Source organism: Talaromyces marneffei, chromosome 7 (genome assembly GCF_009556855.1).
Source record: "Talaromyces marneffei chromosome 7, complete sequence".
In the NCBI taxonomy this organism is placed as follows: domain Eukaryota; kingdom Fungi; phylum Ascomycota; class Eurotiomycetes; order Eurotiales; family Trichocomaceae; genus Talaromyces; species Talaromyces marneffei.
Window position 1 is genome coordinate 545703 of NC_072354.1, and position 23504 is coordinate 569206.

Below are 23504 nucleotides of genomic sequence, written 5' to 3' on the forward strand. Positions count from 1 at the left end.
GATAGCGAATATGAACTAGAATGTACATAGTTTGTAATTAGTGCAGACGGCAGTCTGAAATATGTTCTGATACCCAAGGATTCTTATGTGCCAATGTCATTCTATTCTCGCCCGCTGAGCGTCAATGACATGAATGCAACCAACTAGTCCTCGTACGTATCAAACGCCCGAATCAACTCTGCAATCGCACAGTTAGCCTAAACTTCAACATTAATTTTCTAGAAAGGAAGGGGGACAAACCGTAATAGAAAGCCAGCCCCTCCAAATGCACAGCCATATCGATCCCCTCATCAACCGTATGAATATTCTTAGCACCATCAGGGCGAATAGGACTAAATCGCCAGATATTGCGCGTCAAATTCCAGTAAAATCTGGTATCGGTGTTACCGGTCATGACATCCCCGACAACAAGTACAGTCCTGTTGTTTGACGCTGGCAGGGACTCGAAGAATTGCCGAGTAACACCAGACATGCGCGTCCAGATTGCATCGGAGGGCGACGTGGGACTGATTGGTGCTGGTTCAAGTGGTAGATCGTAATCCGAGATATCGAGATGGTTGTTTGCTTGCGGTTTATCACCCGAGCCAAACGCGGAGAAAGTGAGGTTGTGCGCCTTGGCGATGGGTGTGATGATGTTGATGGCGCGGGCGCGGACCATGTCTGTGTTTTCGTGGATGGCGACTCGGTAATTTACAGTTGCACTAATCTTTTCTGGTAGCGCATTGATTTTCACGCCGCCGTGGATAAGGTCGGCTGCTTGGGAGGTCTGGTAGAGAAAACGGACCCGGTCACCCCGAGATGCAGCGAGAGCTTCAGCTAGACCGGTATAATCAGAGGATTCAAGAGCAGACCAGAGCCAGGGCTCGACGAAATCAACTGAATGCTTTGCTTGACATGTGAGACCTTGTCGAGATGGGTGCGAGAGATCAAGTCTAGGCGTGAATAGCTGCTCTCGCTCGAGATGGTAGATTATTTCGGAGATGATTCCGATACCGGTATGCGGCGGTGGAATAGATGAGTGACCGCCATCAATGCTGAGAGAGATGTGAATGTCAACCGCACCTTTTTCGCCAACACCTGCCATAGCATAGATCTTGTCTCCTATAGTATTAATACCCACGCCACCTTCGTCGATGATAAATTCAAAGCTGTCCTTGCCGTAACGCTTCTCGAGATGTTCAGATAAACAACCGGCTCCCTTCCACCCCTTGGATTCCTCGTCGTATCCAAAGGAGAGGACGAGGGTACGCGTTGGAGTCCAACCTTGCTTCAGGAGATCTTCGACTGCGGACAGCACGCCGATAAGACTATTTTTGCAGTCACTAGAACCCCGGCCCCAGAGCCATTGGCCGTCATAGTGACCCGAAAATGGAGGATAAGTCCAGTCATTGGGGTCATCGATAGGGACAACATCTTGATGGGCCATGAAAAGCATAGGTTTAAGTGCCGAGTTGGTGCCATTGAAGGTATACGCAAGGCCGAAACGGTTCACTTTTTCGACTTTGCCGTAGGAGTGCCTGGAATCGTTAGTTTATGCTCACATATTCGATAATTCAAAATAAACTTACACTAGTGGAAAGAGCTTGGCCAATTCATCGTGCAAGTCGAGGAAAGGAGCATAATAATCGCTCCACGGATCATCCTCCAGCTCCGTGGAAGTGCTGGGCACCTGAACAACACGCGACAGCCGCTCTACTTGCTGCGACAGATAGGAAGAATCTTGAATAAAATCTAGAGAAGGGTGCAACCCGTCCTTTGGCGGTGCAACTTTTGGTGGCAGCAGACAGACATCGTCGCCTGGTGCATCTATATGGGTATTTCCATTACTAATCGGTCGATAGTCTCCAATTGGGGTTTGGCCGAGGTACGAGACAGAGCGCGAGACTGCCCCTGTGGCCAAGATTGGCGTCAAAATTGCTGGAACACGCATTGGAAGCAACTATGACATTCAATCAAAATATAAGAGCAAAAACGAAAAGGAAAAATGAAGAAGAGAAGAAGAGAAATGCCGTGATTACTTCCCCTCATGGTGAATCGGGGCTTATCTTATCGACAGCTGACTAGGCCAGCCCTAATCGCCTTTAGGAAGGTCGATCCAGTCCAACTTGTGCTAATTATTTTGGTGCTAATTGACTGGTCAATTGGCTACTTAGTACTCTAAGATGGGTCCTTTGGTTCTGAATAGCCCCGGGACTCTTTTTGGCTTCCATATCGGTCATTGGCGGTCAGGATATTGTATGGCTTGTTGTGGAATTAAAAGCTCTGTCAAAGAGTAAGCCGAGTTACAAGTACCTAATTGCATCCTGTGTCATTTTCTCTCGATGGAAAAGTTGCATTCGCTGGACAATTGATCACAACAAAGTCATGTTCTTGAAACAAGCTCTTCTACAGTCCGCTCAAAAGTGCCCATCGCCTGTTCAATTATAGACCCCTCGACAATTCCATCCAACCAAGAAAACCCAATATTAAGAGATCCATCATTGCCAGTGACAAGTGAAACCTCAATTGCCGCTCCAACAACATCCACGCTTTGACTGAATACAACTCTTCCAACCGTCCAGCTACTTTCTTCACCGTCTTCTTGATGTTTATGTCCAAAGATACCAATATTGGAAATCTCAAAGCTCGCAGCCCTCGGCTTACCGATTTTCTGTTTGGAAAATTTGTGCATGTTACCGGCGAATTTCAATAAGCTGACGGCACTGTTCTTGCCCTCATTATCGATCTCTTTTTGGATCGTCGCTTTCACTTTTCTTGCTTCTTCCCATGAAAATAGTTTGATAGCGTCGCTTTGGGACGAGCTATCCATGGAAACGAACCGATGTTCAAAGTTATATTGAGAAACCCAAGTTCCGATACTATCTTTATCAACAAGATCAACCGGTAACCACCTCGTGAATGACATGGCACCATCACAGTACAAACTCGAAAATTGGCTGGAAGGGAGATGAACGAACAGCGATGAAGCGAATATTGTTTGCACAGCCGCAGTGAGAGAAGTAGACTGTGCCCGACAAGCTGCTAGAAGCTGAGAAGTAGTCTCTTGCGAGAAACGAACTGACCGATATCGACATCTTCGTTTTGATGGGTCGCTTGTTATCGGTGCCGCTGTCCATATGTGGCGCTTAGACTTCTCACTGACTAGATGCTCTTTCAAGATTGCCTTGAGAAGGAATCGTGTAGAAAGTGGCAGCGGGTGCAGGTCTTCAAGTGCGGGAAGAAATGCTTTTGAGGATGTTGCTACTATCGCATCCGCCTCTTGGTCTGTATCACTGATCGGGATTTGATTTAGTTTTCTGTGCAGATGTTGATGGAAGACAAGTCCAGATGTCCCATCGCATATTCCGTGATGGTAGACAAAGCAAGCGACAAATCGTGAGCTTTCCACAGGTTCGTGAACAATCAACAACCTCCAGAGAGGATCCTGGGATGCTTGATCTTTGAAGTTACGATTATGCTGTTCTTCCAGCAACAAATCTAAATTTTTGACACCCTCCGGATCTAAAGGATTTGGAATTGCGACGGAAGGAATGAACGTGACTGTTTTTGAGAGATCGATCGTCGGTAGTTGCACATAGTATGGTCGAGATTTATCATCATCTTTGATATTGACCCCCAAAGCAGGGTGGTCGGCGATGACTTCCTTTAATGCTCTGTATATGAAGGACTGAAGATGCTGAACATCAAGTGGTGAGCGATTCGTATAGAATACGCTGACGGCCACATTATTGTAGAAGCCCAAGGAGTGCTTAGCTATCAAATACCTTTCGATATGGCCTGGAACCTAAGTCAGTCAAGAAGTGAATACCAAATCTGTCTACAACAAGACTTGCCGGTGAAGCGTAGCTTCTTGAATGAGTCTTTATCCTTCATGACTAGCAATATCGATGTTGAAGAACGCCGTCTTCCAAGAAGTTAAGAGACGTTACTTCATCAGTTCAAGCTGATTTAAAACAGAAATTCTAGTAGTTCTGGAAATCCTCTAGAGACTTCAGACCACCTTGGCACCTAACCATAGCTGCTATAGTGTGTTATGGTGCTTCTTGCCGATTGTCTCATACTGAGAAGCTTGGTGGGGCAGATCGAGTAATATGGCATGGGACTTGCGAGGTTGCGAGGGAAGTATCCATTTAGGTATTACCATAATAGGATTCGTGTTCTTGGCACAACCAATCGAATCTGCTCAAATTATGGGAAGAGTATTAATTTGGTATTCGTAGTGTTTGAATATTGATCTTAGGCATTAATCTAGCCGTCTGGTAAGCTAGTCATTTGTTAGTGTTAATCGAACGTCCTAGGGCTAGGCTATCGTTTACCCCTTAGGTACGTTCAAGAAGATTAATATCTGGTAGGCCACAGGACGGTCAAATCTCTTCATGTCTTTAGAACTAATAATCTGGCGTCCATATATATTGTGGCGCTTTCTATGTTGAAGATATACAGGTTCTACGTCGCACCCAGCACATAGCCACGACCATGACGAACATATTTGCCGGAAATTCCAAGGCTACTATATTTTTGGAACACTTCAAAATATCTCATCCCAAAACTAAAGCTCAGAGACAACAGAAATCAAACACCCACTAGGTGGCAAGTTTGACGGTTGAATTATCTGCTAGCACCTTGCATCTATGATCCGCGTTGCATTGCACCAGCGTCATGATCCGAAAATTTCGAATTTGGTTCTTTCCAAATCCATTACTTTTCTTTGTTTCCACTTGGCCATCTTATGATCAGAACTATTTGCCCTTCGGGGAAGTTTAGTGGACAGACATGGTAGAAAAATCCCCTAGTGGAGACAAAGGAATCGTACCCTACCCCGGACAAAGTTTCATAAGCGCACGCAAGGAATCATGTCAAACGGCAATAAGCGGTGAAATGTACATGAATTCCCGGTATCCTTTAGTAGGAATGTCTCGAATCTATCGCATACCGCGGGTATAGGTAGTATTATGCCGTGCCCCTGTCCTGTGGTATAAAGTGGACATTCAAGATGGCCATTTTCCAGCAACTATGGGCTTCAATATCATTTGATTACTCTAAACTTTTGTCAGTTCATCCAGGGCTTACAGTCTTGCACAATGAGATCTACTCCAGTTGAAATCGCATACGGCGGTTCAGTCTTTTCACCAAGCAAGGGCTTCACAGCTGAAAAGTCAGTCAAAATCCTCGAATACCTATCCGAAAATGGTATCAAGACAATCGATACGTCAGAAATCTACCCTGGAAGCGAAGAACTTCTTGGCGAAGCCGATGCAGTCTCCCTGGGGTTCGATATAGCTACCAAAGTAGGGGCTGGGGGTTCACCAACACCAGCGACAAGGGAGAACGTTGTTCGAAGCGGAGAGGCTAGTTTGAGCAAATTGAAAACAAATCAGGTGGATGTCCTTTTTATCCATGGGTTCGATAAGCGCGTTCCCTTGGAGGAAACTCTGGAAGGTTTCAATGAGCTTCACAAACGGGGTGCTTTTAAAAGGTTTGGGGTATCGAATTTCTCTGCTGAGGAGATCGAGGATGTCGTACGTATCTCAAAGGAGAGAGGATTTGTCTTGCCGAGTGTGTATGAGGGGAACTACAATGCTATTGATAGATTGATTGAGAAGAAGATTTTCCCGACAATTCGCAAATACAACATGGCCTTCTACGCATACTCGCCCATTGCCGGTGGCTTTCTGTCCAAGACACCGGGATACATTAAGCAAGGTGGAGAAGGACGTTGGGACCCTAACACGTTCTTCGGAAAGTTGTATCATGCCATGTACAACAAACCCAACGTTTTGGAGTTTTTAGGGAAGTTTGGCCAAATTGCCAGCGCCAAAGCCCAATGCTCGCAGGCAGAGACGGCCTATAGATGGATTGCATATCATTCTGAACTGAAAGGCGAGCTTGGGGACAAAATCATCATCGGTGCTCGGTTTGGTTCGCAGTTGACGGAAGTACTAGATGCCTTGAAACGAGGTCCATTATCGGCTGAGACGGTCAAGCACATCGATGGATTGTGGGATGTTGTAAAGGATGATCCTCCGGTAGAACATCGCACTCTTATTGAGGAGTTGCTCAAGAGGACAGATATGAAGTTTTGAAAGTCCATGACTTTGATAGGGCTACTTAGATAGCGAGGGGTTCTAATCTAATATGATGAAGCCTATTATCAAGGCAGCATGAATTTACGAATATTTGAACGCATAATTTGTCTACATTTAGCTTTCACTTGTAAGAAGCCTGGTATGATAGTGGGACAAGAAGGAAGAGTAAAACTTTCAAAGCAACAATTGGAGAGGATAAAATATTCTGTCAAGTCGAATAATCTGGAGGAGGCGCGTCAGTAGCAAGTGATGGCTTTCTTGAAAGCCGATAATTTGATGTTTCATGTGAAGACTATACCTATGACCATCTTGAAGACTATGCTGTATCTACGCGCCTACCTTGGAGTGAAAAGAAGCATTCTCATGAGTCTTTAGGTTAACCTCCATTCAAGCTCCTTTCTGAATCTGGAGCGATGGAAAACAAGATGGGGCCGCTTACTGTCCAGGCCGCCAAGTGGAGAGCCAGCACTTGGCGAAGTAAACCGCCCAACCAGCTTCTCTAAGTGTTATAGACTCAGACCTGATGTAGACAAGGTCGAGCAATTTGTGGAGATTGAGGCTGAACCCTTCTAGAGCCATTACGTACCTTGGTTTTTGTGGTGGGAGACTACGTATTTCTAGATCTCGTTTTCTGTCATCTCATTTCACATCCCGTCATATTGGTTGATCATTCTGATACATATCCTCGCCACTCGTTACTTCTTTTACCGGTATACCTAGGTATACGGTAGTGTCATTCTTTATCCAGTCGCTCGTTCACATATTCTCAGTACATCGGTACCTCTCGGTACTCAAGAAAAATGCTTCGATCTACTTTATTCCTCATCGCTGCCACCAGCGTCTCGGCCCTCGAACTCGGCTGCTTCACTGACCGTAGCGAAACCCTCTCTAATTTTGTTAATAATGGGTTTTACGTTTTCCAGTCAATGGGATATTGCCAGCAAGCATGCGACAGTATGGGACATAGCTATTATGCTCTGAAAGGTACCGATTGCTGGTGTGGTGATGCTATTCCGCCCATCAGTGATATGGTTGATCATAGCAACTGTGATATTTCTTGTGCTGGCTACGTGAAGCAGAACTGTATGTTCTTTGGCCCCGCCCCCCCCCCTTTTCTGCTGTGCTTCAATATGTCTTTACATCTGACGGAATGCTTTGCGCCGTTGAATCAACATTATAGGATATTTCTTTTCTTGGACTGCGCTGACAATTCGATTTATCAGGTGGTGGCGCGCACGCCTTCGAGGTCTATGTCTCAGGATCCGATGCTACTATTCATAGTATCATCAGTGCATACTCGGGCGCCGCCACAGTTCCGGCCACATTCGTCGCCTCAGATAGCATCACTATTCTAGCAACCGCCACTACTGCATCCTCAGAATCACCCTCACCCTCGGCTTCAGATAGCCTAGTTCCTACGACTGCTGCTGTTACCTCTGCCGCCGCTACAACTACTACAGCATCATCATCATATTCTTCTTCTTCCTTCCCTTCATCTTCTTCTTCTACTGTGGTTGTTCCATCGCCGACTTCTTCGAGAACGAGTGTACCTACTGGTGCGGCGGCGGCTGTTAACGTGCAAATCGGTTTTGGGTTGATGGCTGGGTTGATGGCTCTTATGTTTGCGCTGTAGGGAGGCCGGGGAGAGGTGTGCTCGTAGATGGGCTTATGAAAGAGCGGAAGGTTTACCAGTGATCATCCTTGTATCCCTGTATATTGCAACTGGTAGAATATACTTTGTTCTCTCCAATCCGAGCAGGATAGAATCATTTAGACAATGACCGGTGATACGTGACATCTGACTGCGCGTCGATTTTAGCAAGCTGATATTGCAATCCTTGACCAGGGGTTACACCTATAGCGTTCAACCCTCGATTCGACATCGTCGGTCTGACACAAGACCACATCTTTCAATTTGGAGATGCCTTTGATCAAGGTCGATATTTAAGGGAAGAAGGATCGTACTAGCAAAAACCAGTAGTCTGAAGGTCTCCCTTTGATCAAGTAAAGTAAATTATGCTACCTGCCAGCAACTGTCACTATAGACGTGTCTGTATATCATGGCGTTCAGCATTGTACGTAGTACGCATTTGTACATACTCTGTACGGAGTACTCCCTATGCACTGACTGCATATTCCAAGGCGATCAACAATCACCAGCCCGAATGATAATAGTCAGCCGTGCTCGAGATATCTTATTGGCAGGGAGGCGGCGCCACTAAGAAACTGGTAAAGTGTTAGCGGGACTCGGGGATGGCTGGACCCATTCTTGATGGAGTCGTCCCTCGTATTGGTCTGGAAAATAACACGGGTGAGAGGTAAGATGTGAGAACGGCGACGCACACACGGTGAATCAAAGTGTCAACCATGAAGGAAACAAGCATGTTGGGAGAGGATAGGAGGAAGACAGAAGGAGACGGTGGTTGAGTTGAGGTTCATCAGGCAAGTTCGCAGGTCACAAGATCGGCCTCACTCACCTGAAATCGCCCGAGTTTCAACTTCAGCTGAAGCTTCAAGCTAAAACCCCTCTACTGCACACTAACACGGGTTAGAGTCCCTAGGGCCTAGGGAATGTCGAAGTCTGGCGGCGGGTCAACCAATGCTATTGGCGACTGTTTTCATTTGATTACAACAGGCCAGCAAAGGTCGCTTGATTCCAATGGTCAAGCTTCAATTCAGCCTCATGCACTGTTGATTTAGTGGCGGCTTTCTTGCTGAGGACGCGTCACTCTTCTTACTCTTGTTTTTTTTTTTTTTTTTTTTTTTTTTCATTGCGAGTTTTTTCTTCTCTTTTTCCAACCTCCAGGCTGATCAGCGCCATTGTTTGTTTGTTGTTCGGCTGTTGTTTACTTTGTCTGTATACCCCGCATCGCACAGAGAACACACAAAAACCGAAGCCGACAAGAACACTAGAAAAGAGAAAAGAGTCCATGTCGTCTCTACAAGTGAACGATCCACGTTCGCGTGGTCGCTCAAAGTCTCCCAGCGGCCGGATTCGTGAACGGTCTACTTCACGTGATAATCGTGCCCCTTCGCGATCGCCAGCGCCGACCTCCCGAACGGTATCGTCGACCAAGAAATACTACGATTCCGATTCCGCCGAGGAGCGACGCAAACGGAGTGAATATTCAAGTCGTAGTAGTGGCCGTAGTGATAAGCGAAGCTCCAAATATGATGATCTGTCAGACTCCGACGAGGAGTACAGAGCCAAGGAACGCGCGAAAGAGCGTTACTATCATTCCGATTCGGAAGATGACCACGGCAAAAGCAGCAATATAAAGAGAACACTTCAAAACAAGGTTTCCGAGTATACCAGCAGCAAACCTTCATCGCTCGATAAGGATGAAGTAGAAAAGGACCGCGCTTATCGTCGCTCGGCCGCTCATGGTCACTCACAGTATAGTGACTCCGAAACCGAGAGCGACTCTGATCTTAGCGCTCTAGCATACGGAGATACTCCTAGTCACCTGAAGCAGCATCAACCCTCACAGGACCCACGGTCATCGCGCGAGTCCGTTTCGTCCAAGTTGGCTTCAAAGTTAACCGGGGCTTCTTATCGCCTAGATGACTCTGCCCATGATCGTCCTGGCAGTCATCCTAGCTATGCTAAGCCGGATCAATTCACATATCAACAACCCCGCGCACCTGTACATGCTCAGCCAGGGCAATACGTGGACCCCAGAATCCAGGCACAGATCAATGCTGGTCAAATTCCGCCGGTCCTACCTCCAGACTGGGCTCCTATCCCTCCTAGTGAAATGCCGGGCTATGTACCACCAGGTGCCCATCCACCAAGCTCGCAGTCCATCCCAGGGGCTTTTCCAGGAGGTTATCCTGCGACTAGTGCTGCACCTCCTACTACCCATTATCCCCAGAGCCAAGGATACACAGCGACGCAGTCATACGCAGCACCGGGTCAATTTCAATACGCAAATCCAGACCCGAATATTAGGTACGCTTCCAAGGGCAATGAACGACAAGCATATACTGCAAGTACACAAAATCAATTTGCAACTCAGAAACCCTCTTATACCGCAAGCACCGAACCGCAATTTCTCGAAATCGCACCGGGTCGGTCTCGCGCTGAAAGCGTCGGTCGCCAGAATCGTCCACATAGTCTATCTGTATCCAGTAATCTTTCTGTGGGTGGTGGAATGGGTCCCGTAGCTGGCGGTCGGCCACCGGCTAGTCCCCTACTTGAGGCATACAAAGGAACATACCAATCAATCTCCCCAATGCCATCGCCCATGGCGCGTCCCGTTGGACTAGCCCATGATTCGGATATTTCTGATCTGGAAGAGCTCGGAGGAGGAGGATCTTCAGGATCTGACCTACGCCGAAAGCACAAATCCAGCCGATCCATAGACGAACGCAAAGAGAGAGAGCGGGAAAAGGAACGTGAGATTGAAAAGGAAAAAGAACGTAGGCGTCATTCAAGACACTCGAGTCATGTGGGCGAAGAAATCATCACGATTGCTCCAGGATCGGGCCGGAAGAAGGTCGCGTTCTACGATCCAGAGGATGACGCAGTTGCATTGAAAGACGCGCTATCTCGTCACACAAGTCTCGACACCAGGCCACTGATGGAGATCCTACCAAATCTTTCTAGTGATCAAATATTGACTTTGCGCGCAGAGTATAAGAAACATGCCAAAGTTCACAACAAAGGAATCAACATTGCGAAACATATCAAGCTGAAGTTGGGAAATACTGCTTTCGGAAAAGTGTGTTACGCGACTGCGCTCGGTAGATGGGAATCGGAAGCCTATTGGGCGAATTGCTATTATCAGGCTGGCACGTCACGACGCGAACTGCTCATCGAATCCCTCATCGGTCGCAGTAATGCCGAGATTCGTGAGATCAAGAGTTGTTTCCGTGATGCGCGATACGCCGACAGTCTCGAAAAATGCATGAAGGCGGAGTTGAAAGCTGATAAGTTCCGATATGCGATTTTGTTGGCACTCAGCGAACAACGACAGTCTGATAAGGAGCAGGTTAGTTCGCGTGAAGTTCAAGAGGATGTGGTTGCATTGCGTCGAGCCGTGGCCTCGCGCGAAGGTGGTGAAACAGCAATGATTGATATTGTTTTGTTACGGAATGATGCACATTTGAGGGAGGTTATGAGGTTGTATGATCATGCGTACAAGTCGAACTTTGCCAAGGACGTGATTAAGAAGTCGCAGAACCTTGTTGTATGTATCTTCCATGCTTCCTTTCTTATCAAATATTCAAGCCAGACTAACTCCTCACAGGGAGAAACACTCGTCCATGTCCTCAACGGCGCGGTCAATAGACCAATGCGCGATGCTCTGCTTTTGCACCAAGCCATCCGCGAATCTCACAGCAGCAAAGAGCGCTCCGAGCTCCTCATCTCCCGTCTTGTGCGTCTGCACTGGGAACCAAAACATCTGGAGTTGGTAAAGGAGGAATACCGATACCGATACAAAGAGCGTGTCGAAGAAGGTATTGCGCAGGAAATTATCACGTCAAGCGGAGGCAGCGAGTGGGGAGAATTCTGCATTGAGTTAGCCAGGAGTTCGTCCAAGATGGTGGCATAGTTGATTCTTTCAAACGATATATCTCATGTTTCGATGATTGCTTTTTTTTTTTTTTTTTTCTATTCTGGGTCTTCCCCGATATATACCTTTCTTTGCTTGTTGGATTTGGATGAAAAGGATTTGTTTATGTATGTATGATGGGAACTCAGAATATCATTGGGTTATGGAAATGAGGATTGATTGTTGGTACTTTATATCATTTTGAACGTCGTTCCTATTTTCACACTTGGAACTTATGGCTCTGTTCACTATTCTCACTTTCTGTCAATTGTCGATTACGTTTCGTCCGGATCCTTTGAAGCTTCGATACAGACCCGTGTGAGCCCTAACCTAAAGCTTGAAGCTGAAAATAACTGGAGTCTAAACCGACCACAAAATTTCGATTACCAATGCCTCATTAAAAATTGAATTGTCGTAACTTATATCTAAAAAAAAAGAATAATCGGCTCACATGTCAACCGTACATAATACATCTAACTAACAAACCCCCTGCCTCGTTGATGAAGGTCTAGAGAATATATCTGAAATAAGGACTATACTCTCCCATCTTCGCCAACTGCTCATCGGTATACTTGCCCTCGAGCTCCTCCAGAGGAATCTTATCCTTCTTCAAGTTCGAAGCCCGGAGACAGTACCAGTTGGCAATGCAAGCTCCAAATCCACCAACAATGACCAACACCAACAAAGTAATGAATCCCGAATGGTAAGTAGGAGCCTCGGAGCTAACGAAGATGTTTGCGCCAATGCATCCGCCAAAGAGCTGTCCCCATGTTGATTGCCAACCCATGGCGGCGGCACGTTTGGATGGGTTGCGCACGTTTGTGCCGAGCCAGGATCCGACGGCTGGTGCTTGCATGTTGTATCCTGCCACGACCAGGAAGAGAGCAAAGTATGAGAGACCGGAGAGGTTCTTGTGGTACAGGGACGGCCACAAAATGATAATGCCGATTGTGCCGATTGTGTAGCTGATAAGGAGAGAGCGGCAACGGCATTGGTATTTATCCGAGTACCACGCAATCAGGATAACGCAGACAAAGGCAAAGACATAGGGAGGAGCAGTCAGAGCCTGAGCCCTGATGGAAGTGTAACCCAATGATTTGACCATGGTCGCAAGCGTGTAGTTGACACTGTATGTAGGCACACTGCCACCGAAGGCCAACAAGGAGGCAATGAAATACGTCTTCCAGTCCTTGATAGCTTCCAAGAGCGCACCCCAATGGAAAGTGTCATCAGGTGGGACGGGACCATCCTTGTACTTGACGCGAAGCTGTAGGTAACGCATCTCATCCTTCTTGAACCATTTGGAGCCCCATTTTTCGGGGAAATCGGGGCAGAGCCAGAATCCGAGCAGACCAAAGAAGATGGTGACGGCGCCTTCGATAAAGAAAAGGTATTGCCATTGCTTGTTACCGAGGTGGCCCTGCAGAGGACCAACGGCGTAGGCCAGGAGACCACCAAAGGCTCCGGAAAGCATGGTTGCGCTGTACCACCATGCGCAGCGGGATTGGAGTTCGGTGGGCAGGTACCAGCAACTGAGGGTGTAGAAGCAGCCTTGGAATAGACCAGCCTCAAAGGCGCCGAGCATGATACGAGCGGCGCAGTAGTCGCCGTAGCTTTTGACCCAGGCAGATCCGAGAGTAACGGCGCCCCAGCAGGTGACTAGGCCGGATAGCCAGAGGCGAGCTCCATATTTACGCATCAACATGCTAACATAAAACGTCAGCTTTTTCTTTTGTGGGGCAACAAGGTTATCATGAATTTTGACTTACTTGGAAGGAGCTTCCAATCCAGCATATGTAAAAAAGTACCATGTAAGAGCAAGATTGAATTGAGTACCGGTCATATTCGTATCGGCCAAAAACGAGTAGATCTTGATGTTACCCGCATTGGACTTGTCGAGAGAGTTGAGCAGATAGAAGATGAACAGCATGGGGAGGATTCGCCAATCCAATAATCGGATCAGACGGCCATGGTTCTTCGGGTCGGATGTGAAATGGGCATGAAGACGTTGGTATTCTGCATATTCGATGGCGTGGGCTGGCTCTAGCTGGACGGTGTCTTGAGCTGCGATCAGGTGTGAGGTGCCGGTTTGCTTTTCGACATCGAGGGGAGTCGTTTGTGGCTCGGCCGAGGCCTTCTCCTTGACGCTGATGTCGGAAGTGCTGTCCATGTTGGCGACGACGGCGTCAATGGAAATAGAGAGTAAATTAAAACGCGCTGCTTGCCCTGAGTCTGGGCCATGGCTGCCGATCGTCTATAAGTATGCCGGTACATCTTGCAGAGCTGTCTGGACTCTGGCGTCTACTTGCGTATAGAAAATTGTCATAGGAGACAAATCGGCAATGAGCCGATGTTATCTCGTCTTATCACGCACCGACGGTCTGACACGCAGCCTTATTCGACCACGCGTCTCTGGGTGGGAGCCAATGGAAGACCTCAAGATCCAATTTCATCTCCATAAAACAATGTGCCAAGTGGGCATTTCCAGAAAAGTCAGTCTGATAAGAGAAAGTCTGATAAGATGCGAGATCAAGATAAGGAGATAGGCCACTCCTGAACGCCCTCGTAGAGCACAATCGCCTCGTTTATTAAATTACTTGCCTCAACCTGCTGTCGGTCCTGTCGGTCCTCATCCGTTACGGTCCACAGCCCGACAGCCGCCGTATCAACTATCAATCGTTGAGCCTGCAAAGGTCAAACATGAGAACCGCGGCGCCATCGGATTTCGAATCCGCCAAGCAAGATAACGGCCGAGAAGGCACGGGCGAAAGCGGAGCGGCCAACAACACCACCAGCAACAACTACGACGATTACCACGGAGAACCACCCACAAAGCTACGCAGAACAAACAAGGCTTGTATTCAATGTCGCGTCCGAAAACAGCGGTGCGGCGGCCTATCGCCCGAGACCCCGACCGCTTCTTGTAGTCGATGTATACATCTGGGCGTTGAATGCTCGTTCACTACTTCGCCTATCGGGAGTCGTAATGATAACGATGCGCAGGCCACCAAAGTCGCGAAGACGGCGCATGTGCTGGACAGATTGCAGAAGCGGGTTGCGGAGCAGGAGGATCGGTTGAGAAGACTAGAGAGGATTACGAGTCATTTGGATGGTGCAGCAAGTGTAGTTGGCACGCCTGCGAACGAGCGTCGTCATAGAGCGGGCCTCGAAGGGCCGGTATTTGAGGGTTCGAGACGAGAGTCGGCGTATAAGCTTCCGGACCACCAAGTCACTGGGCCTAATGCGAAATCGTCCAATTCGCCAGAAGTGCAGAGTATTGTGTCTAATCCAGGATACGATGTCTACTCTCCCCGCGCAACAACTCGCACAGCGTACAATCATCATCATCATCATCATCATCATCCAATTCAAGGCCATCATGGAGCCCTCGACGCCGTCCATCTGGACACACCAATGTCTACCCTCCGACATTTACAACAATACGACTACACTCCCGACCAAACCAAGACCGTAGATGACCCCGTATCATGCGGGCTGATCACCATGTCCGAGGCCCAAGAAGCCTTTGATCTCTTCTTCGCCTCCTGCCACAATTGGGCTCCCGTGCTATGTCCACAAACACAAAAATCAGCGGCTAGCGTGCGTCTGGCATGTCCGACTCTTTTCACTTCGATATGTGCAGTCGCCTTTCGATTCATGGATCCTTTCCCATCCGCGGGGCTCCAGCATCGCGAAATTGTCAAGATCCTAGATGTGTCGTTGGGACGGCTTTTACTGAAACCAGATTTGTCGGATGTGCATCTAGGCCATATTCAGGCAATTTTATTGTATGTGCAATGGATGCCGGTTGACATGCAAAACGGCGGACTACAGGATCATCCGAGAACACGATATAACGATGTCTCGGCCTGGAGCATGCTTGGTCTAGCCATTCGCTACGCGCTTTTCCTAGGGTTACAAGATTCGCCGTCGGCATTTTTACCGGAACGACAGGCATCAGCGACCGTTGAAGACCTGGCACGATTACGTGTATGGATCAATCTACTCACGAACGATGCGAATCTGATGCTGTCAAGCGGATTACCTGCGAGCCTGAACCCGGAACCCGTAGCTTCGGTCTCACAGACTTTTGCATCGCATCGCGACGCTTCTCAGCCCGAGGACATGCGTGTTGCGGCGTTGTGTGAACTTGTAGTTATTCTCAAACATGCCGCGCGCAGTAGTGGTAGTCCCAACGTCCGCGCATTAGATGCTTTTAGCCTACGGCGCGCGAATCTGGAATTCGATGCTTGGGAGGTACATTGGAACCAAGCTCTGGGGCCTGGGCTTATGCATAACCAGATGCCATTCACGGCACTACGCGCCTATCGGCTGACTGTCAACAGTTCGTGTCTATCGACATTGTTGGCTCGACCCGCGCCTGAGTCATCGATAAATCCCGGCGGTATTCCGCTACACTCGATTGAGGCGCTTGACGTGTCTCTTACGGCGGCCTGTCAAACAATCCTAGCCTTATCCGAGCAGGTCACCTGGGAGACATGGAGCACACATTCTTCCATCTCATCGATCCCACCCGGACCACTAGCCGCCAATCGTACCGCAGTTGAGCGTATAAGCTTCTCCGTCGACTCGTCGTGGGTAAGCCACAGCTTCGCCGCCATCTTCCTAGTCCTCTGCTTCGCCCGCGGCGCCATAGACGACGACCTGAACATTCTCGCGCTCGCGGGATCCTCATCCACACTCACATCATCGCGCTACCCAACCCGCCCTCGACCCGAAAGTCTTCTTTCACGCTTGATTGCTCTCGCAGCAGAGATATTCAACATCATCTGCACAAGATACCCGCTAGAGCATCCCGCGACGGGGTATCAAACGCTTCTAGACGCGGTGTTTTCGCCGCTACTAGACGATGGTAATGGGAAAGAATTTCAGGGTATAGAGTTGCAAGCGCAGGGGATTGAGGTGTATCTAGACGAGTTTTTTGAGTCGATGGTTAATAATCCTGTATTTGGGTATCGGGCTGGTCGGACGTAGGCCGATCCGAACCCGCTTATTGCTTAGATATTAGACTAATGATTAGTTAGGTATATTTGATTGTCGTATGAGGTAGTATGTAACTATGTATGTGTCTATACTTTGAAATGGTCATGTAATGATAGGATAGGGTTATCGGGATCCCTCCGATAGGAATTGATATAGTTTGATACCGGTAAGTTACCATGGCCACGGCTCATATCATTATCAACACTGCTTCATCGGCTTGCGAGCCGACGAACTCATCATGTATGCGAAACCATTTTAATTAATACAAGGCCGATACATAGAGATGTAGATAACGCCAAATACTTATCAACTTATCTAAAAACGTCGAATGGACTCTGGTCGCAAATCGTGTGCTCTGTCCAATATCTATCTATCAACTTCATAATCATGACTTCCTTTACAGTGGACGGATTGACCGTCGCACCCATTCTGAACAACTCCTTTGGAGCAGAGGTCTCGGGCATTAATTGGGATCAGGTGCCTCTACCAGACGCAACCATCAAAACCGTAAGTCTATAATTAATTGCGCCCAGAGCTAGCTATTCTCTAACGTCACCGCACGAAACAAACAGCTAATAACCCTACAAAACAAATACGCAATCATCATATTCCGCAACACCAACCTCGACAACGACCGCCACGTCGCCTTCTCCCAACAACTCGGCGCCCTCGAATTAAACCCCGTCTGGGGAAACACCACGCGCGTCAACAACCAATACCTGTTTGATGTCAGCAACCTCGAAGCAGACGGCAGTGTCGCGAAAAGGGGTAGTAGACGATGGGCGCATTCTCTAGGGAATGCGCTGTGGCATACAGATTCGGCGTTTAATCAACATCGAGCCAAGTATTCGCTCTTACTGGCGCATAGTGTGCCCGGAGAAGGGAAGGGGAAGACAACGTTCGCTGATACGAGGAGGGCGTGGAGGGAGTTGGATGAGGAGCGGAAGGGGGAGTTGAAGGATGTTGTTGTTGAGCATGAGTATGTCCCCCACCCCCCCCTCTCACTCCATACCTAAGTGGCACATAAAAATTAGGTACGTCTTGCTGAATTCGAATGTTACGCAGATTGTGGCATTCCCGCCGTCTCGCCGCACCGGAAGAATACAGCGAACTCACGCCGGAAGAACGTGGCAAGAAACCACCTGCATACCACCGTCTAGTCCAAAGGACGCCCAACGGGGAAGAAGAGACGTTCTTCCTCGCGGCGCATGCGAAACGACTGTTTAGCAAGGATGGGGAAGAGTTGGAGGATAGTCAGAAGAAGATTTGGGATTTGATTGCGCATTGTACGCAGGATAAGGTGAGTCCTATACCTATATATATATATATATATTCATACTTATTTTCATGGGCCTTGACCCTTTGATGGCCCCTTGGGAAACTGGCTCTAGCTGACTGTTGTTAGTATACGTTTGTTGCAGAGTGGAAGTCGGCGGGGGATTTGATGTGGTGGGATAATCGACAGTCGATGCATCGCGCAAGTGCGTACGATGAGAAGATGGGGGCTAGGGATGTGAGGAGGTCGACTGTGTATGATGATGGGGAGGCCGCGATGGGAGTTGCTACACCGGTTGGGGCGCTGACAACTCCAGTAACGAAGACGGAGACTGTTGTTTCTGTGACGCCAGTAGAGCAGGTTAATGTTGTCTTGTAGCCGCTACCATATATCCACTAGATATTGCTACAAATACAACCCGATATGTTAAAGTGCTTTTCAATTCAAATGTACCATAACAGGACAAAAGTAACATGGTGGGAATCAAAACATCAAAAAAAAAAAAAAAAAAGAAAACCTTGGCAGGGAATATAATATGCTAATAATACAAGCACCGCGTCTCAGCTCGCCAGTCTGGAAAAAAACAAACCTGACAACGCGATCGCATATATTCCCCTGCATCACTCAGGCATGGCCACTGAGAAGACTTTATGGCTCATATGTCACATCGAATGCAGTCTCATGAGTTGGGAAACGAATTGGAAAGAAAAATATGGTGCAGTGAAGGGGATCAATCGATCATTGACCGGCACCCGGCCTAGAAGTAGAAAGGAAATGAAGAATAAGGAAATTGTTGTATCAAACGAATGATCGAAGTTGGCAAGAACCCGCTTCATGGCAAAAATAAGAGTAGAAAGCCTCCCAAGCGCGCAACTATCGAGTTGTGCGACCGCTTTTCGATGGCGGAGGTCCATAACGTCCGCCATGGTTAGGCTTTCTCGGAGCATCCTGTTTTATATTCAACCGACTTGTGCGCCAACGTTCGTAGCAAACCTCGCGGCTGGCTTCGCGCAGCTCGGCACGCCAGTCCCTAAAGACCGACTCCTTGAGTTTCACGAAATCGCAATGCTCCGGGTTATAAGGGTCGGCGTAACCCCATGGGAAGTGTCGACCGACGGGCAGGTTTGGCGTATCCAAAGAATGAGGGTCTGGTGACAGGATAGAGAGAGGGATGAAGGGCGTATCAGTGGTGGAAGTAATTGAGATCGAGTTATTTGACTTGTGGCTTCGTGTGGGCGACGCTTTGGGGGCTTTCTCTTGTACCTCGGCGTCTTCATCTGTCTCAGCTTCGGCTTTGTCCTCGGATGTTTCATCTTCTGCAACTGGCGTGACATCCGAGTTTTCATCTTCGTCAGTAGCAGCTTCTGAATCTTCCTCCTCCTCCCCCTCCTCCTCCTCCTCTGCCTCTTCCAATATGAGAACTTCCAATGGGTCGATTCTGGCCTGCTTTAAGCTATCCCAAACCGCCTTCTTCAAGTACGCCATGTGCGCAGTGGTGATGGTGTCAGCTTTGCTGATGACAGGTACAACGGCTGTCTTGCCCTGCATCACGCGAAGAAATTGGAGATCAATATCCTCGTCAAGGATACCAACGACGCGCGATGCGTTGGTGTATTTGCCGTCAGCTTGTCCGGCAGCTTTCTGAGCTGCGGCAAGGTTGGAGTCCAAGCGGACAGGATCGAGAATCCAAAAAACGCAGTGAATGTGAGTGTCGCGAGCACCGGGAGAGCGCACGACTTTCATCTCCTCCATCAAAGTGTCCTCGAATTTGCTCTCCAAGAAAGCGGTGATGTCACGCAACTGCAGATCGACGACATTTTTGTCCAAGCCTTCGGAATCCCATAGTGTAAGGCCAACCCGCTCGCCCTCGATTTCGGTTTCCAGATAGTGCGATATAAAGTTGGGGTTGGATGACGAGTTGATTTCCTCTAAGATATCTTCGGAAGAGCGGATGGGAAGTTTGTTTGGAGGGAGCGCAAGCGACTTGCGCAAGAAGTTGAGAAACGATGTCTTTCCGCTGTTCTTAGCGCCAACAACCAGGAGACTTTACCATAATACATTAGTCATTGTGTCATTGTGTATTCAGCCCGTGCGGAATGCTGCAAACTTACTTGTAAGGGGTAGGGTCCTTGCGTCGTCGCAGTCTGCGGGGGCTATTGATGGTGCTGACCGCACTGCTGGCATAGCTATAACGACCACGATGAGTCATGCTCTCAGTTCGTGCGTAAGGATCGATTGCCGGCGGCGGCATGCTGAGATGGGCGGAGCTTGCTCGACTCTCAGTGGCTGGTGCAGGCATATTAGCGACTTGTTCCTCTCCACCAAAGGTCTGCATTCTCGGAGCGGGTGCGAGATCAGGGAGACGAGGGGCTTGTTTAGGAATCGATTCGCGCTGACGACGCAGCTCCTCTTCTCTCATCTGTTCTTTCATTTTCCTGCTGATTTTGCCGTTGGAGCTCTTGCGCTCGGAGAGCGGTTCGGTTGATTTAGAACGACGCAAGAATCCGAGCGAGGATCGACGCGAAGCAGTGTCCGAGTTGTTTGCGCTCAAACGAGTGGTGCTGTCGTTGGCAGAAGAGGAGGGAAGAGCATCAGGAGGCGGTGGAGGAGGAATAGAAGGAAGAGGAGGATGGCTATTGCCGGGCGTGCGAGATTGGACGGTTGCCATGGTTGTCTCAGATGGGGGAAGAGCGAGTTTGTCTGGTTGAGGCGGGGGAAACAATCAGATAACCTCACTTGAAACAAGACAACAACAACAACAACAACAACAACAACAACAACACCACCACCACTCTCTATTTATCTCCTCCTTCGTTTCGCGTTACAACAGACGAACACTCAGCGGGCTACTGCCTGAGCGCTTGTACAACAGACAGACGATAATTATGAATCAGGGCAGCCAGTGGTCACTCACGAGTCACAATGGATTGTATACACGGCTGGCTGGGGTTCGCGGATAGCTTGGGGTCGGCCGGGTGGAGGTTAGGCGGCGTCGCAGACTGGTTTGCTAATTACTATGAACCAGCGATTCCTCCTAAACGACGCAACGGCCGAGTGCTTGATCACAGACGTTTATCTTCGGGTTGCAAGTCGACAATAAATGCCGCTGTTGTGTATCAATCGACTAGACGACAATCACGAGTCCAGCAAGCGAGTGTCTAATACTCAGACCTTGGCCAGGGGCTGACGTATGGAAATAAAAGAAGGCAATCAAGAGACGGACCGGCTCTCACAGGCAACACAGTCACCACGTCTCACACAATATGGGAGTGGTTCCGCGATAGAAGAAACGAACGACAAGCGGATGGAAAGCAAGACAACGGAGGAGACGACTTCAAAGAGAAGATGTGTGATTCTCGACCACGTACAGCGACAATTCCTACGAGGTGTGTGCTAGGCGTGCTTGTCCTACCGTCTACGAATATTGTGTCTCCACTCACTAGATGCAAACTGAGCCTAGTTCGGCCATTTCGGATCCTCTGTGCCTGGCGCTTTCCCCAATCAACAGCAGAAAAGTCAAGCCAGTGCGAACTTGGAGAGTCGGACTCCAGAGCACAGCACGCCAGCATTCAGGGGCTCCCGTTTCAGCCAGCGTGTGCTCCCCACCAGTCCAAAGCCAAGCCGTCGTTGGTTGGGACGCCAGCCACTAGAGTAGTCGAATCCGCCCGCTGCTGTAAACCACCTCCTGAGCCTAAGATACGAGTTGGCTGAGGATTTTGAGTTCACTACGAGGCCTACTACGTAGCACTAAAAGAGACGACAATAGTCTTGTTACGGAGTATATACCGACGTAAAAACTGAGCGATGCCTCGCGACAAAGCACACTGCAGGAGTCGCTCGGGGCAATATGTAATTCAATAAAGACAACTAATTTACTTATCGGTCCCCACATCGCACGTTCTCTCTCACTGCTCAGCACAGACCGGACACGCCGGCCAATAGGAACGCCGCAGCCGCCGTAGCTGACTGATCACGTGCCGGACACTCGATTCAGGGGCTTCTAGGCTCTACATAGTAACTTATGTATGTACTACGTGACTTAGACTGTAGTACAATACACTACGGTCGTACATCTTGATTTTACAGTTATCGAGCGTGGCTGTCGAAGAAGCAAAGAAAACCGTTGGCCTTTAACGGTACATATGATGAACGTACGACACAATTCTCCGATCATGCTACCAAAGATTCAAGTCGCCATCGAATAGTTATATACAAACTTCCTTCGACATTATCCCGCATGCTAATACCACAGATGGTTGAGCACGTCGCAATCGTCTCTATCAGGACACACATTTGTTCGAACAAGGCTCTTGAATTTCGGGCCATTGGGACCGCTGGTGTATTCGTATTGCCCAAAGATTCCGCGCTGCTTGGCAACTTGGATATCGCCCCATTGGCCGTTGAAGTACAGCCAGTTGACAGGGTAGCTGGAATCGTAGGCCGTGAAGACAGCGGTGACGTTGTCGTAGCTGTATGCGTAGTAGTTTCCAGTTGGATCCCACAGCGTCCCGTTGCTGGTGTAGTCGTTTACTGGGCCGAACGGAAGGTTGACCCCGGGAATCGTGTGATCGTGAACCCTAAGTTATAGGAAATCAGAAAGTGCTCGCTTGAAGTGCTCGCTTGAAATGGTAACGTAAGCTTGCAAGTTCAACGATATCAATATACGCACCCCTGAATAGCATAGTTGGCGTGGGTTCCCTGGCCAGAATAGGACACTGGTCTACTATTGATTTTCAAGACGGCATCATAGGTGAAAGCCTCGCCGCCGGAGTGTTGGCTGTACCACAGGGCCTGCGGTTCTCCATTTGTGAAACGGACCATGTTGTGCTCCCTGTCTGAATCAGATGCCCTGTCTTTTCCAGACCACCAACTGGACATCAACTCACCAGTCACCGACATGATCACCCCAGACCGCACCAAGCACAATATCACCCTTATTAAACCTTTGTGCAAGCACTCAGTTCAAAAACCAACCCACATCAGAATCCAACCAAATCTAGATAACTCACGAATAGAAATAGAAATAAAACGCATCCAGCGTTCCATCTCCATGGTCAACCGTCACAATCGCACAACTCGTGGCGCCCTCGGTAACACCATGGCTATTGGGCTGGGTGCCATGAAACCAAGCTGGAAAGGCTTCTATCCCTTCGTTTGAAGTGAGATAAACATTGGTGTTTCCAAAGGCATTGAGTTGATCGAGATTGTCGAGGGTGAGTGGGGTGGTGTAACCGGTGATTTTGGTGTAGTTTAGGGCTGGATAGGTGTTTTGCACTTGGCCGTAGATATCGCCTGGGAAGTAAGTTTCGTTGACGTCGAGCCAGACTAGGGGGGCTGTCACACCGACTATATAATTAGCATGTGCCCAAAGACAAAAGGGACTTACATCATGTTCCTGAGGGAACATTGACGGTTTGGACGTGCCGTATTTCAGGACATAGTCAGGCAGAGACTGGGCCAGGGCATAACCTGTGCCTGCACCCAAGACAAGTGCCAGGACCGACTTCATTTTCCTTTTTAAAATATAGCTCTCTAATAGCTATATGTGTTTATATATGGAGGCAAAAAACTAATCCGTAC

At 48.6% G+C, this 23504-nt stretch overlaps 10 protein-coding genes across 10 annotated transcripts; 5 read left to right on the plus strand and 5 right to left on the minus strand.

Annotated features, from left to right (window-relative positions):
• Positions 1-143: 143 nt before the first annotated feature.
• EYB26_008847 (uncharacterized protein) lies at positions 144-1930 on the minus strand (the record flags this gene model as incomplete). Its single annotated transcript, XM_054268098.1, has 3 exons — positions 144-178; positions 241-1517; positions 1569-1930. 3 exons carry the CDS (start codon positions 1928-1930, stop codon positions 144-146), a joined length of 1674 nt encoding a protein of 557 aa, XP_054124073.1.
• Positions 1931-2362: 432 nt separating this feature from the next.
• Positions 2363-3873, minus strand: EYB26_008848 (uncharacterized protein; the record flags this gene model as incomplete). The annotated part of the gene is made up of 2 exons (XM_054268099.1): positions 2363-3777; positions 3834-3873. The coding sequence occupies 2 exons, from the start codon at positions 3871-3873 to the stop codon at positions 2363-2365; spliced, it is 1455 nt and encodes a 484-aa protein (XP_054124074.1).
• A 1208-nt stretch (positions 3874-5081) lies between these two features.
• EYB26_008849 (uncharacterized protein) lies at positions 5082-6083 on the plus strand (the record flags this gene model as incomplete). The annotated part of the gene is made up of 1 exon (XM_054268100.1): positions 5082-6083. One exon carries the CDS (start codon positions 5082-5084, stop codon positions 6081-6083), a length of 1002 nt encoding a protein of 333 aa, XP_054124075.1.
• Positions 6084-6886: 803 nt separating this feature from the next.
• On the plus strand, positions 6887-7719 carry EYB26_008850 (uncharacterized protein; the record flags this gene model as incomplete). The annotated part of the gene is made up of 2 exons (XM_054268101.1): positions 6887-7169; positions 7310-7719. 2 exons carry the CDS (start codon positions 6887-6889, stop codon positions 7717-7719), a joined length of 693 nt encoding a protein of 230 aa, XP_054124076.1.
• Positions 7720-9016: 1297 nt separating this feature from the next.
• EYB26_008851 (uncharacterized protein) lies at positions 9017-11644 on the plus strand (the record flags this gene model as incomplete). The annotated part of the gene is made up of 2 exons (XM_054268102.1): positions 9017-11278; positions 11339-11644. 2 exons carry the CDS (start codon positions 9017-9019, stop codon positions 11642-11644), a joined length of 2568 nt encoding a protein of 855 aa, XP_054124077.1.
• A 508-nt stretch (positions 11645-12152) lies between these two features.
• Positions 12153-13814, minus strand: EYB26_008852 (uncharacterized protein; the record flags this gene model as incomplete). The annotated part of the gene is made up of 2 exons (XM_054268103.1): positions 12153-13350; positions 13414-13814. 2 exons carry the CDS (start codon positions 13812-13814, stop codon positions 12153-12155), a joined length of 1599 nt encoding a protein of 532 aa, XP_054124078.1.
• Positions 13815-14344: 530 nt separating this feature from the next.
• EYB26_008853 (uncharacterized protein) lies at positions 14345-16639 on the plus strand (the record flags this gene model as incomplete). The annotated part of the gene is made up of 1 exon (XM_054268104.1): positions 14345-16639. The coding sequence occupies one exon, from the start codon at positions 14345-14347 to the stop codon at positions 16637-16639; it is 2295 nt and encodes a 764-aa protein (XP_054124079.1).
• A 396-nt stretch (positions 16640-17035) lies between these two features.
• EYB26_008854 (uncharacterized protein) lies at positions 17036-18302 on the plus strand (the record flags this gene model as incomplete). Its single annotated transcript, XM_054268105.1, has 4 exons — positions 17036-17155; positions 17221-17627; positions 17714-17948; positions 18054-18302. 4 exons carry the CDS (start codon positions 17036-17038, stop codon positions 18300-18302), a joined length of 1011 nt encoding a protein of 336 aa, XP_054124080.1.
• Positions 18303-18797: 495 nt separating this feature from the next.
• EYB26_008855 (uncharacterized protein) lies at positions 18798-20592 on the minus strand (the record flags this gene model as incomplete). The annotated part of the gene is made up of 2 exons (XM_054268106.1): positions 18798-19968; positions 20036-20592. 2 exons carry the CDS (start codon positions 20590-20592, stop codon positions 18798-18800), a joined length of 1728 nt encoding a protein of 575 aa, XP_054124081.1.
• Positions 20593-22164: 1572 nt separating this feature from the next.
• Positions 22165-23433, minus strand: EYB26_008856 (uncharacterized protein; the record flags this gene model as incomplete). Its single annotated transcript, XM_054268107.1, has 5 exons — positions 22165-22501; positions 22594-22755; positions 22811-22867; positions 22934-23258; positions 23349-23433. The coding sequence occupies 5 exons, from the start codon at positions 23431-23433 to the stop codon at positions 22165-22167; spliced, it is 966 nt and encodes a 321-aa protein (XP_054124082.1).
• Between the last annotated feature and the right edge of the window lie 71 nt (positions 23434-23504).